General features: G+C 44.4%; 1 protein-coding gene across 3 annotated transcripts in view; it reads left to right on the top strand.

Annotated features, from left to right (window-relative positions):
* IQCE (IQ motif containing E) overlaps positions 1–12,490 on the top strand; it is a 45,504-nt gene extending 33,014 nt beyond the window's left edge. For 2 of the 3 annotated variants that reach the window (XM_006260639.4, XM_059716569.1), the window contains exons 21-23: positions 142–269; positions 4,041–4,151; positions 7,262–12,490. In XM_006260639.4, coding sequence (XP_006260701.2) covers positions 142–269; positions 4,041–4,151; positions 7,262–7,392 — 370 coding nt within the window. In that variant the 3' untranslated portion in view covers positions 7,393–12,490. Of the gene's footprint in view, positions 1–141; positions 270–4,040; positions 4,152–7,261 lie in introns of those variants that run through there. The other variant, XM_059716570.1, reaches the window with a different exon arrangement.
* Positions 12,491–15,137: the final 2,647 nt, after the last annotated feature.

Here is a 15,137-nt window from a genome sequence, read left to right as displayed (position 1 = left end):
TTGATGTAGAGCCTACCTGTAGAATCTCCTCTGGCTAATAGCATCTCCTACTACCTTTCTCAGGTTTGCTGCCTTCATCTCTGCAGGCAGAGTAGCAGTCCCTGTTCTGTGCCTCTTGCTAATGCAAAGTGTCTTTTGCAGGCTCTCTGCCTCCAGTGCAGCAAGTGAAAAACCAGACCCTGATACTTACATGAGGGAGAAGAAACCAGTCTCACCAGCACTCAGGAAGCCTTCCCCTTCCCCTTCAGCCTTCACCTTGGCGCTTCATGGTAATCTCATTTCTCCCTACCCACAGAAGCATGTGAGCTATAAGGGGTGTGCACAGTTTTATACACAAACGTTTACTTTTTAATTTGGTGAAAGATTGGTGACACCAGGAAGTGGAGTCCTGTCATTGTCAACCAGATATCACCCCCTACAGGTAGTTTCGAGGGTATGGGATGTTTCCAAGTGTGTCTTCTCTGCTTCCTGCCTATTTTCCCCCAGCAGTAATATGATACTTTCCATTGGATTTTAGCTTTTAAGCCATAAAGAAGTTGGGAGGATTTTCACTTCTCTTGCTTAGTTTCTTAAAGAGATAGATCCCGTCTTCTAATAAAGGTGTATCCCCAGTGAGACAGATGAATAAGATAATGTACTTGGGAACTGTTGAAAAAACAACAGAAACTATGGCAAGAAAACAAACTTTAGTGCCAGACAATCTGGTTAAGTACTGCTACTATAATACAAATCATGACAAACTGGGAGAACGTATTATCTTTTATGAGCATTCTGCATGAGTTCATTTCCTTGTGCAATTGTGCATTGCTGCCTGCCTGAATACACAGTTACATCAGAGAAGGCAGTAAAGGGAGTGTTAAAGAATGGAGCAGGAAAAGTAGAACAATGATACAGATACAATAGCCTCAGATATGCAGCGTCAAAGAAGATAATGGAGGTTGTTAGGTTACATCCACACTGGGATGTTTTACACATGGGTCTGATCTGCAGGAAGGGGAGTATCATCACAGTATCATAGTGCTTAGGGTCGGAAGGGACCTAAACAGATCATCAGGTCCGACACCCTGTCCTGGGCAGGAACAGGTGCTGGGGTCATATCACCCCAGCCAAATATCTGTCCAGCCTCCTCTTGAAGACCCCCAAGGTAGGAGAGAGCACCACCTCACTTGGGAGCCCGTTCCAGAGCCTGGCAGCCCTAACTGTAAAGTAATGTCTCTGGATGTCCAGCCTGAACCTTCTCTCTAACAATTTGTGGCCGTTATCCCTAGTAACCCCGGGTGGTGCCTGGGGGAACAGAGCCTCCCCCAATTCCCGCTCGTCCCCCCTGGTGAGTTTGTAAACAGCCACCAGATCCCCTCTCAGCCTTCTCTTGTGGAGGCTCAATAGGTTCAGGCTTTTCAGCCTCTCTTCATTAGGGCCTGCCCCACTGCCCCTTGACCATGCAAGTGGCCCTCCGCTGGACCCTCTCAGTGCTAGCCACATCCCAAGTGCGGCGCCCAGAACTGGATGCTGTACTCCAACTGTGTCCTGACCAATGACGCATAGAGGGGAAGGATAATCTCCCTGGACCTGCTTTTGATGCATCTGTAGATGCAGCACAAGCTGCGGTTAGCCTTACTGACCGCTTCCTCGCACTGGTGTCTCATGTTCATCCTGGAGTCAACAATGACTCCAAGATCCCTTTCTGCCACCGTGTTGACAAGAAGGGTGTTTCCCTACCTATAGGTGTGTTGCTGGTTCTTTCTCCCTAGATGCAGCACCTTGCACTTGTCTGCATTGAATTGCATCCTATTCTCATCCGCCCACCTCTGTAACCCGTCTAGATCTAGCTGGATTCTGTCCCTCCCCACAGTGTGCCCACCTTGCCCCACAACTTGGTGTCGTCAGCAAATTTGGACAGCGTGCTTTCCACACCGACATTCAGATCGCTGATAAAGATGTTGAACAGTACAGGCCCCAGGACCAAGCCCTGGGGGACTCCACTGCCCACATCCTGCCAGGTTGAAAATGACCTGTCCACCACCACTCTCTGGGTACGACCATCTAGCCAGTTTGCCACCCATCTGACTGCGTAGGCATCCATGCCGCAGTCATCTAGTTTTTTAAGGGAACATGGTGGGAAACCGTGTCAACGGCCTTCTTAAAGTCCAGGAAGACGACGTCCACCCCAACACCCTCATCCAAGGGCTTTGTGACCTGATCGTAAAAAAAACCATGCGAGTCAGGCAGGACCTGCCCTCAGTGAATGCATGTTGGTTGCCCCTGAGCATTACCTCCCCTGCTGGGCCCTTGCACAGGTGCTCCTTGATACATTTTCTCAAACATCTTCCCAAGGACTGAGGTAAGGCTGAATGGGCTATATTGCCAGGGTCCTTCTTTCTCCTCCTCTTGTAAATGGGGACCACATGGGCCCTTTCCCAATTCTCTGGTACCTGGCCGGTGCCCCATGAGCACTCAAGAGCCATGCCGGGGCCCCGCTATGACCCCCCGCCAACTCCCTCAGCACCCTCGGGTGAACAGCATCTGGACCTACTGATTTAAACACGTCCAGCCCCTCCAAAAGTTCCCCAACTCGGTTGTCCCTGACCCTAGGCATGGTGGTGCCTCCCCTGGGTCCATCTGCAGTTCTTGCGGGGCAGAGGTCCCAGTTCCTGCTCAGGAATATGGAGGCAAAGAATTCATTAAAGAGGTCAGCTTTTTCATTTGCCACACTCACCAGATTGCCAAGCCTATCCTGTAGGGCCCCACGTTACCCGGTGCCGCCTTCTTACTTCCTATGTATTTGAAAAAGGACTTTTTATTATCCTTAATTCTGGTCGCTAGCCCTAGCTCCATCTCTGCCTTGGCCTTCCTAACAGCCTCCTTGCAGTCCCGAGCAACGGAGGTGTAAACCTCCTTGGTGATAGCCCCTTGCTTCCACTGTTTGTACACCTTTTTTGCCCTCAGGCATCCCTGGATGCCTTTGCCAAGCCATGGGGGCTTCTTAGCCCTCCTGCCTCCCTTGATGCGCATTGGGACTGACTCCCTTTGAGCTCGGAGGATCGTCTCCTTGAGGAACAACCACCTGTCTTCGACTCCCATCTCGTTGAAGCTCCGAGACCCCAATTCCTCTCCTACTAACCTTGTTAGCTTACAGACGTCGGGCCTCCTGAAGTCGAGGACCTCTGCCTTGCTGCTTGCTTTCACCACCCTGCGCTGGATAATAAATTCCAGCAGGCGATGATCACTGTTGCCCAGGTGGTCGAGTACCCGCAGAGCTCTCACCAGGTCATCACCTGTGGCAAGGACCAGGTCCAACAGGGCATTTCTCCTGGTGGGACTATGCACGTCCTGGGTTAGGTGGAGGTCCTGTATCCTGGCCAGGAACCTAAGTGAGCGGTTGGACATAGCTGACTGCTCCTTCCAGCAGATGTCTGGGTAGTTTAGGTCACCCATGGCAACCACATCCCTTGACTTTACAGCCTCCATGAGCTGACCCAAGAATTCCCGGTCCAGCTTGTCCCCCTGGTGAGGCGGTCTGTGAGGGTGAGGAGGGAGATGCTGGCCTAAGTTGTATCAATGAAAGAGCCGACTGCCTCTGGAATCTCACACAGAGATAGGGAGGAAGTAGTGTAGTCCCTTCCTCCAAGCTTGGAGTTTGGGAGCAAGGTTATGAAGGGAATATGTGGATATGAGGAAACCATTTTATATCTCCTTCCTATGTGCATAGTCTCTTTTGAGTGGTAGAATAAAGAGCATTTTATGTTGAAGTTTGTTTTTGAGTTTTAATGAGCTATTGTCATGTTTCTAGGGTCTAACCCCACTGGACTTTTTGAGGTAGTTCTGGTTAGTGCTTGTGGGGCTGTAACCCAGGTTATTGTGGAATTAGATCCCAGGAAAGCTGAAGGCCCAAGGTACTGCACCTGCTAGGATGAAGTCAAATGAGACACCACGAGGGGTTTGCAGTACAGCTAGCCGGGTAACCCTGATAACAGTAATTAAGTGTCATAGAGCATTGTTGTTCTTCCGCCTTGAGGCTTCTGAAAGCTACATTATTCCAGATGCTGAAGACAGCGACCTGCCCGGTGAAGAAGTTGTAGAAGAACCTGCTGTAGAAGCGACAGAGAAGAGACCACAGGAACTCAAGGCTTCTTCCTGTCAGCCCTCTTTTGGTAAGTATTGGAAGAAAGAGGCTGGGAGTTAAAGAGCATTTTGTCATTATCTCCAAGGTTGTGGCAAATTATTCATAACTGAGTAAAAGGTGAGAGATTGCTTAACTTGTTACTGAAGAGACAGAGAGCATAAGCACAAGAATTAGTCTTCACAGATGTAGTTTTCAGGCTACATACCTCTGTGAGCTATTTCCTCTTAGGCATGGTCATTTATGGATAGTGTAACCAAACACTCCCAAAAGACAAATAACACTAATAAAGGAAGGAAAGCAGGTCTGGCACAAACGCCTCCTCGGTGGAGGGGAGTATGATTGCTTTGCATTCTGTTTTGGTTATATTCATTTGTTAAACATTTGAATTTATTTTGTAGAAGTTGCCATTCACTAAAATTACAGCCCCCATAACTCCTAGCTTCTGTCTGATCTAAATATCTGTTACTTCAGTGGGCTTCTCATATCATGTGTTTCATTAGAGCTTGCGAGCTTTAAATCATTGAGTAGCTGAATGAGACTTTTGCCTCCTATCTTCCAAGGCTGAACTTGCAAATGATGACCTCTAGATTTGTCATCAGCCTTTCGTGTTCTGTGGAAATATGCTTTGTAAGACATCATTTAGTTACGCTGCCCTTTGGGATTATTTTGAGATAAGCTATAAACATGAAAGTGTTTTAAGGAGCCTTGGATATCTGCTACTACCAGTCTGTGCAATCCAGATTCAGAAGCCTATTGGCTTTCAGCATATGACAAGTGAAATAAGTTTAAGGGAGTCAGCTAAAACCTACTAAATGCTTGATCTTAAAAAAAATGGTGGCATTGCCCATTTCCTGTGTTAGATAGAGGATCAGGCCAGGGATAGCAGAAGATACAGCAGTTAGGGATGGAGGTGAACTGGTAGAGCGGTGTAGAGTGCCCAAAACTGTTATACAAAGAGTGCTGTAGGAAACCTACAGCAAGAAAAGCTTACAGCTGTCCACAAAATTGTGGGAGTTCTTTCAAAGGGGAAACACAGCTGCAGCAAGTTCTAAAGTAGTTCTTCCCAACCGCCTGTCAACATGCCAGAGGAAAACACAAGTGAAACACAAGGTAAGACATTACTTGGTGCATGAGGCAATATAAAACAACAAAGTTGTTGTTCCCCAAAGTAATGTCTATATAAAGAATATTTTGTGTATTAAAAATTAGACAAAACAGCAAAGAGTCTGATTGATTCTCTGTTCACTTCAGAAAGTACTCCATCTCAACAGGCACCCAGACTCATTGCTGTTGTGCAAAGGCATACCTATTGAGCACCGCACCCAGAGAGGAGAGAGGGGAGTGTAGGCAAGGTATGCCTACCACAGTAGACTGCGAGGGTGGGTGGCACAGCATGGACAGATGGATGGGCGTGTGTGGGTGGAAGGAAAGGCTTCTTCCAAGGTGCTGCTGCCGCTGTAGCAGCATCAGCTCCACTCCAGCTGCAGCAGCCCTGTAGCCTGACTATTTGCAACCCCGTGCTCTGTCACTTCCCCCCTACATATCAAATGGACATAAGACTCCAACGCTGCCTGGAAAGGGTGAGGGGAATACTATCCAGGAAGGGGAATACTATCCAGCTTGTTCCACTCACTCCCCCAGATACACGCTTATTACGGTGTTGCCATGGCCAGTTCCCATGGCCCGTCCGTAGTTATGCTGCTGCTTTCATAGGTGCTCTTAGTAGCATGGGCTCTCCACAGAGGAGCAGAAAGAAGATGGCAAGATTCCTGGAGCAGGGGGTTGGACTTGATGATCTTCAGGGTCCCAGCCCTAATGTCTATGAAATCATATTAAATTATTATTGAATTAAATCTTATAACTAGGGACCTACTGAAATTGCAGTTTTGCATTTTTCATGGAAACCGCAAAATTGCTAGACCACCCGCCCCCATGAAAAAGTGCAAAAATGGCCAAGGGGCAGGGGGAGGGAGCTGCAAACAGAAAATGGTGGGAAGCCCTAGTGTCCTGAAGCATAAGGGGAGGGAAGAGTTGGGGAGATTTTCACGGCAGAGCACAGTGGGGCGCCCACACCTCTGGTCAGAGGGCTTTGGAAGTCCTGCCCCTCCCTGGAGATTGACAGATGGCCATCTGACCCTGGAAGGCTCACCCCTCCCCAGAGATGAACAGATGGCCATCTGTCAATGTACGGGGAAGGGTAGGACTTCCAGGGCCCCTCAGTCAATCAGAGGCATGGGGGAGAGCGGTGCTGTGCTCCATCATGAAAATGGTGACGGACACTTCACTCAGACCATGAAATCGGGCAGGGGGGTAGACACCCTGATTTCTGTAGGTCCCTACTTATAACTTCCTTCTCCATCTCAGGTTGGGAAATGGCTGTGAGGCTCTGGACCTGCACATGTTCATCAAAACCAGCAGGGCCTGCCCATTCATGCCTGGAACATTTCCTGAAATTTTGGAATGGTTCAGATGTAGCATTCACAAGTTATCAACTTATATCTAAACACACGGAGAAATGCCAAGCAGATGTTAATCATTGGACCTTTCATATTCAGTCAAAAAAAATCAAAATGCAGAAACACTGGTCATGGTTTTTTTGTGTTAACTATGGTGGTGTTTCATGCAAATAGAATGCTTGGTACGTTATAGACATATGAAAAAAAATGACTGCTTCAAGAAACTTAGGTTTTGAGAGTGAATTCCCTTTGTCCTCAGTCATTTGGTTCCAGTTCTTTCCTTCATGACTGACTAAAGACCTCATTGTGACATTTCCACTTAGCTTGATCTTGTTTGGGGTTGATTTTTTTCTTTTTCTGACCTCCTAATAAATATCTGTTTTTACAATCTAAGGAGGCTTCAGTACCAAATTGCTTTATTTTGTCATGTGTAACCACTTGGGAAGACTTCATGATGATAAGACAAACCAAGCGTGGTCAGTATATTGGTTTAACGCTTGCCATGTTCTTGCATTAAAAAAGAAGGGAGGGAAGAGTTACGCACGGAAAATTATGGATTAGAATTCTTCATTACTGTAGATAATTCTTGAAACCTAATGGGCCGGAGGATATTATGTTTCCCACAAGGGCTTATTTTTGTTAATGTTTATTGATGCTTCTGTTTTCTTTGTGGTTATTTTAGTTGCGTCCTCTCAGAAGCAGCTGCAGGCCACCATCTCTCCACCTGTAGATGAGGCTCACTCGGATGATTCAGATGATATTATTATAGTCTCTCCATCACGGATGGTGAAGAAAAATTACACCCGTTTTTAGATTTGGGTGTTGCTTCTTCTCATCTTCTTGCAATCATGAGGTCTGGGGCACAAATAGAAGACAATATTTTCTTATTTCTGGCAAGATAAAACATGTAGGAGGTTTAAAGGGGCAATAGCATGCTAAAATCATCGTTGTATTCACCATGTAAAATAATTTAGTTTTTAACCTCTCTACTGATGTTATGTTTCTGATCTCTTCACTGTTTTTTTCTTGCCCTTTGTGTCTGGGGAATGGAGAAGCTGTACTGTTCAGGAGTTGTACTTCACCAGTATTCCTTTGGTGCCACTGGTGCTCACAGTACCTTCCAATCAGAAAGGAAGAGTAGGTCCTTGCCTCAAATATGTTATAATCTAGACATCAATGCCTGCAACTGTTGTATGTACCAGGTTTACTCATCTGGGTAATGTAGTGCCAAGTTGTGGGGGTGGGGCTGGAGGGGGAGGGAGAAGGGAAACAAGGTAAAGACATAATGAGAGACTTGATACATTAGACATGAATACACAGGCCTGGGACAAAAATGATACATAAACTGGGGTAAGTGATTGGAAACCGGTTCAAATCTGTAACTCAACAGAAGTTCAGTACACATAAACTGCTTTCATAATGGCCAAAACGAGCTTAAGGTAAACCTGGATGGAGGTAGCATCAGACTTAACTGATTTAGCTTCAATCGGTTTATTACACTTCTGTCTCAGAGCCCCTCCAGATTCAAGTTAATTCACAGTCCCCCAGCATCCTAGGATGGTTTGCACCTCCCCTGCAAATCCCCCCCTTGCAGGGTGGGCAGGCTAGTCCCGGCCCAAGCTGTCTGCTCCAGGAGCAGGGAGGTGTGCTCCAGCGCCCCCTGGCTTCTGGCCTGGGCCACTGCAGGCATGTGGCATTTCTGGAATCAAACGTGTGTGTCTGTTCACTTGCTTATTGGTTCAATCTACGCATTTTAGACTAAACTGTGAAGACTGAATTGATTCAGCCTCAGGCTTTTTGACTGTCTGCACTTAGCCACAGTGCTCTTGAATGCCTGTTTGTAAATTTCAGTAGAGCAGGGCAAAATGTTTCCGATGAACTAGTCAGTTTTAGATTAATTGAAAATATTTTTGAATTTGTGCCAAAGTCAGGGACTAGTTTCAGGAAAAAAAGGAAAACCAAACTTTCAGAAAAGTCTAAACAAGATATTTTGACTTTTTTGTTTTGTCTTTGAAGCAATGCTTTTGAAACGAAATTAGCTTAAATTTAATTTTCAAGCAAAAGACGATAAAACTCTGAAAATGAAACACAATATTTCAGCTCAGACAGAATGTTTTGGCTGAGCTGAAACTAAGTTTTTTTTCCATTTTACTGGGAAGACTGAAAAATCAATTATTCATACAGCTGTTAATATTCAGTTTGTGTGTTCTAAAGAAAATGATGCTGTAAGGCCAGCTCTATTTATGTAAAACCTACCTTAAGTTATATTTTTAATATATACTTTTTTTAAATTTTACTGCTAATTATTTGATATACGTTATTTGCAGACCTTAGTTGAAAGCTCCTTGGAAGCTACTTTTGTCTTAAGGCTACTCTGTGCCTGCCATGTCTCCTCTTGAACTAAGTTACTGAATTTCCCAAACAGGTACAGTATAAAATATGAAGTACTGTATCAGTGGGAGCCAACCTTTTTGGCAGGTATGCCAGAAATTAGCCCAGCCCTTTCTCTGAATACTACTCCAGTCCCCTTCCTCTGCCCAGTCTGCTGCTCTGGGCTGGGAGCAGAAAGCAATCGGCTGTTTGCTTTCTACTTCTTCCCCTGTGCTGCCTGCCTGACCTCCTGTTCTGCTTTCTGCCATATCTACTTCTGCCTGTCCCCTCCCTGATCTGCTGTCCATGCTTTGTGTGGTGCTCATGCTGCAGGTTGGCCACCCCTGTACTATGTTGTACAGGAAATATATTACCATGTTGCTCATTAGATATCCCCTTAGTCATGTCCTCAACAGGGAATGCAAAATGTTGGGGAGTGTTATGTGAGATGTAAATGCAGCAAAACTGAGCTACAAGCAGGTTATGCAGAGTTCTCTCTGACGTGAAAATCCTTCATGGAGGAGGTTCTTTGTTATAGGTTCTCTCTTAGCTCACCTTCCTCAGCAGTGTCTGAAACATTGTCTAGTGAGATGTCTCAGTCAGCTGAATGCTACTGTTTTTAAAAATCTAAGACTATTATTTTGCTCCTGCATATTAAGTCCGAGTCTATGGTTGTTTGCGTGATGTACAAACATTATTGCTTGCAGCAACCCCACTGGGAAGGTGGAAGAAATCATAGCCTCATTTCACAGTTGAAGAAATGCCGGCACAGAAAGGTTAAGTGACTTATCCATGGTCATGCAGGGAATCTGTTGCTCTCTTATTTCCCAGTCCTTTACTGTAAGTTTATAGACCATCTTTCTCCAGGAGGGAAGGGAGGTGAGCTGCCAGTAATGCAAAGAGCTGATTTAAAATAAACATAATCTGTGATCAGCGAAAAAGGAATCTTATGTTTTAATATTGGCTATGGAAAGAAAGTATGCTTTGGACTGCTCCATTAAGGTTCACTGAGCAGGAATGCAAATAGATGTCACATACTTTGAAAGCATCAGCATCTTCCGTTCTTTAATGGCAGTTTTCCCATTCTCCTGAGGAGGAGGGTTAGCAGGGTGAAGTTGGAAGCTGCTTCTAAAGAACAAAGAACACAGGAACACCCAAAAAGGGTCAGAAGGTACTCCATACCGTGGCTTGTGGTCCTGTCCATTTAAGATAAAAAGAGAGAACGTATATTAATAAGGGCAGCAGTAGGAATAAGAATAATGTGCAAAAATTACTTGGTGTGGTTCAGTGGCTTAGGGAATATTAGTGATCTTAAATCACCAACTTAAGACCCTGTTGCTAAAACTACCGCTAAAGACTCTAATTGACAGCATTATTCACAGTTTTGCCAGAAAACTGAAACCCTAAGAGATGGAGAAAGGCCACAGTTCTTTCAGGGCAAGGTTTGGGCATAATATCAGAGCAGAGCAGAAACTTGCACTGCTGCTGTCCAGGCTGCCCCTGTTCTGTGGATAAAGAAGGGATTTTACACTTCAGGGCTGTCAGGCCAGTACCTTTCATAAACATAACATTCATTTTCAGAGGTGAAAAAGATGTTGTTTGCTGTTTACTGGAAAGGAAATTTAATTTTGCACAAATATGGGGAAGTTTTGCCAAGAGTTAAATGGCTTCTTTATGTCAAGGAACACTAGCGTCTCTTGCAAACCAAAGACTCCAGTTTTAAGTGTAAGATTTTTATCAACACCTCCCTCCGTTCCCTTTTTAAATTAAAAATCAGTCACCACATTTTTGCTGAATACTGATAAGTCAGTGCTTTATTGAAAGCAGAGGGCTAAGACTGCTGTTTATCTGAGGCTTATCATAGTTCATGCCAGTACCTGCAGCCAAAGAGGAAACGGGATGGCTGCAGCACAATGCAGCTGATTTCATTTAATCCCATCAGTGGAAATGCTGTCTATACCATTTCCAAAGGCAGTTGTTGGGAGCTCTCCATACCCACTGCAGTCTGTAGAATGTCGTTTCCACTCCCATTGGGTAGATTATGCCTGCTGTTACCTCAACCACGTGATCATCATCTGCAGAGGGGTAGAAAAACAATCCTCTTGGCAGCAGCTGAGAGAAGACGGTTTTCTCCTTTTCTGAAACAGTTACAGAAATGGAGAGAAACTGTCCTCTTACTTGAGAGTGTGAGATGCATATATCTTGCTTAGGTCTGATATTTTGGGGCTTTAAACTGTAGGTAGGTATCATAGATTTCTGTCTACAGAACAGTCAAAGCTCAGGACCCTGTTACTGTATGGCACGTAGCATGTCCCAGGGCCAAGGCTGTGCAAAATGATTTCCTAGCCTCTACTCTATTGGGAGATACTTGGAAGGCAAATATAATGGATAAGATAGTCTCTTACAATAGCAGACTAATAAAGAGCCATTAACAAAGCATTAGGAACAAGATACAGTAGAGAGTGGTGCTCATGTAAGCAGTGAATCCATTTAAAAGGAGTTTTGCTGGAAGTGCTGGTGTTAGCGGACGAGTCTAAGATATTCTACTATAGCGTTGGTGGGGTTCATAAACACAGAGGGCTGTTGAGGGCAGCAGGACGGTGGTTTCCTGTGCAGTGGGATGCATCGAAATGTGTCTGGGGAAAAACTAATTTAAAGTTTGAAATCCGAGAGCCATCCAGAACCTTGTGGTGGTCTCTTGAGTGCCGCACTCCAAGCTCACCTTTTAATTTAGAAGAGAGCTGTAGTCGTTTTATATGAGCGGCTTCAAAAATGGGTTTCAAGTTGTATCTGTGTGTCTCTGAATCTCTGCAACAGAAGGCTGAAAGGGGGCTTGAAGAAAGCAAGGAGTGATCTCAAAGTAGATCCTAATGCTACATCATTTAACTCTCCTCTCCCCTCCCCTGCCCTCCCTCCACTCACCATGGAGTTTAGGATAATGAAAATCAACATAGTTCAGATCTGTCAAGACAGGCCCCACACACACATTTGGTACCTGTCAAATGTTCTCTGAAGAAAGCACTGATAACCTTGTAAGAGATTCAAGGTCTGAATGGAAATTAAAACTGCATTATAAACTATCTCATGTAATTGCAAACTTTCCACTGGCTGTTGTGGAAGTGCTGCCTCTGCTAATGTTGCCCATTTTAACCCTCTTGGGATTCAAAGTTGGTAGTGTGTGTATGTGCATGAGTGTGTGTGTGTGTTTAGTCGAAATCCAACTTTCATGGGGGTAACATCCTCATGATCCTGAAGTGCCTCATGTAGCATCTGGGCCTGATATGTTCATTGTCTTCTACATAGGTTTTGTACAAAAAGAAAAACCTCTACAAAGACGTTTTTAATATAGAAGAAAGGTAAATTTATTAATCTTGGAACACTAGGAAGAGCCATTAAGTTTTATGATCTTTTTAATATTTTATTTAGAACTGTGCAAATCCTGTACATAATTTATATGGGGATCTTTCTGAATTTCAGGCAATTGTTATGTATTTTCCTCTAATTGCTGAACATATAAATAAAGTTGAAGTTTTCAAATTAATTGTCCATGCATAACTGCAGCAGTTGTCTCCAATTATGTTATTGCCTTGACACACATTGCAATGAAGCTGTAGTCCCTTTGTTTTCAGCTGGCTCATTGTTCAACCCTTTACCCCAAATTGTTCTGCTGCACTAGTTCTGACTAGTCATTCTTTTTGTTCCATAAGGCAAATATGCGATGTCTTAGAAGAAAATTGAAAGTGAATGGAGTACAGTTTGTTGCAACTCTTATCTGCTGTCCTCAACTGACCGTTGGGGGGGGGGGGGAAGGGATGGAAAGAGGAGCAGTGAATGATGATAGCTTCATATGTCACAGCTTTGCTCTAAAAAACAAGTGATTTTAGAACCCAAACTCTGCCACTGCTGCAGATGTATTCCCTGTTGAGTGCAGCCAACAAGTAGTTTCAGGTATGTCTTTTCTTAACTTACACTGATGCTTGTTTGCTGGTTGGCCACAACCCCAGTGATTAATTAGCAACCAGCTTCCTGGTATGGAATCCAAAGGTAATATTCAAAAGAAATGCCATGCCAACAGTATGAAATTCTTGGAAGCAGAGAAGGATGCACTGTATCAGTCCACCCATGTTCTTGTTACTGAGAGTAGGGGACTGATTTCTCAGTGGTGTGCTGTTAAGGTTGGATAAGGACTAAACAAGGCGTGGACTCAAAATGAAGGAGCTCTCTGCTTGAAGGCAATTCCACGTAATGATGGAGATGTCCAGATCAATATGCTAAGCTGCAAGCACTGCAGCCTTCTGGAAATCAGATGGGAATTGGAATCTCAGGGTTCAAGGATTCGTGTTTAATCTCTCTTTATCGTCCTCATCCGTGGATGTTTCTGCTGTTTCTGGAGATACGGGAGGAGAGACTACACTGTGTTTGCCCTTTCTCTATTCTTTGATCGTGCTCTTTCTCTCTCTCCTTAGTCTGAAAGGTACAAATCTACCCTTTTGCTTTGCTCTTTGGGAAATTGGAAAAGCCTGGATGCTGCTGTATAAAGATGGAAAATTGGCCAGTTCCAGGGAGCCAAGAGATCATGGCAATAGCCGCAGAGAGGAGAACCCAGTGGTCATCTCAAAGTCTCATTGATCAGGCTACTGATGCCTCCTCCACGTTCATTGTAGATATGCCGCTCCCACCCTCTTCACAACACTGTTGATCTCTGAATCATGATGTCTTAACATTCAAAATGGTCTCCTGTGATCCCCTGTGAGATGGAGAAGAAACATTAGAGCTATCATGAAAGGCCCATCATAACTCTCGCTATCTGTAGAAAAGGTTTCCAGTGGAGGCTTAGCCAAATCACAGCCCTCTTCAAGGACTGTGAGCAATTTAGGAGGTGAGGCTGCACTTCATTAACATACTGACTCTGAAAACCATTTGTTTGGCCTGTAAGCCTTTCCTGTAATGTGAATTGGAAAATGAAAAGTGGGGACTAGTTGTCTAATTAGAATTCAACCATAAGTAAGTCTGGGTTTTAAGGAAGGCTTTATACATACGCATAGAAAATCTTAATTAGATTTTAATGAATGGAGGTTGATGATCAATAGGTGCTATAGAGTTTTAGCGTTTACACAAGCATAACCCTAACACTGTCGTTATCCAACAGTAATCCTCTCTTGTAAGAGAAACAATTTCAGCAGAGCTTTCTATTCATCTAATGTGGATATTTATCCTGTTCACACAGTTGGCTGTGCCTCTCTTCCTTTCAACAGATATAGTGAATACCAGAGTATAGCAGTCCCATACTATGAAGCCTTCATTTTTTTTTTATTTATTTATTTTTACAAAATATACAGGGATATTGTGAAGTAATGTCTTAAATAATTTAACAGAAACTACAGCTGACAAAACAAATGAACAAAGCACGATTTGGGTTGTCTTAGTCTTTTTCATATTTGCTAATTTGCTGAGCTGACAGAACAGCAGTGGCACCGCATATAATTAGTCAAGTTTGTTTGTGATTGTTAATTGCAAAGGAACTAAATGCAGTGCCCAGCTGTGCCCCTAAGATTTGTGTGTAGATGTCACCCTTTCTCTAGGAAAATGTGTGAAGGCCAGGGACTCAGGTGCCTTTGCATTTCCCCATCTTTCTTTCTCCTCTGTATGCTGAGCAGCAGAGATAGTGTTGGGGTGTAGATTGTTATCTCAGGACGGAATGGACTTAAATTAACTCAGGCATTGGTTTGGGGTTTTTTTTTTACAGGTTAAATCCCCACTCCTGGTATTGTAACTGAAAAACGCATATTGCCCTTCACACCCAGGCATCCTCTTCGAGGTTTTACAGGACAGTTAATGCCAGCGTCTCCTCTTAACAGAAAAGTGCAGAGGAAGCTAAATGAGTGGAAGCCACAGAGATACCCAGCCCCTACAACAGGGACACAGGCTGTTTCAGCTGACGTGATGGCTGTGGCATGACACAGGAGTAGAGTTTGTGGCAGGATAAAACCAACCACAGCTCAGTTTTGCGTAACTTAAAGGTGGCCGCCCCAGCATATGCTAAGGGGAATAGAGTGGGGCTGCAGAAATGCTGCTGAAGCACATTTGTCATCTTGACCTCTCTCTGACTTCCTGTAGCTTAGCCCTAGCCTCGAGGGGGCTGGCTTCAGTCACTGCGCAACATTACGGTTCTTCTTTTTTTTTTTTTT

This window comes from Alligator mississippiensis, chromosome 13 (genome assembly GCF_030867095.1).
Source record: "Alligator mississippiensis isolate rAllMis1 chromosome 13, rAllMis1, whole genome shotgun sequence".
Lineage (NCBI taxonomy): Eukaryota > Metazoa > Chordata > Crocodylia > Alligatoridae > Alligator > Alligator mississippiensis.
This window is presented reverse-complemented; position numbering and strand designations above follow the sequence as displayed.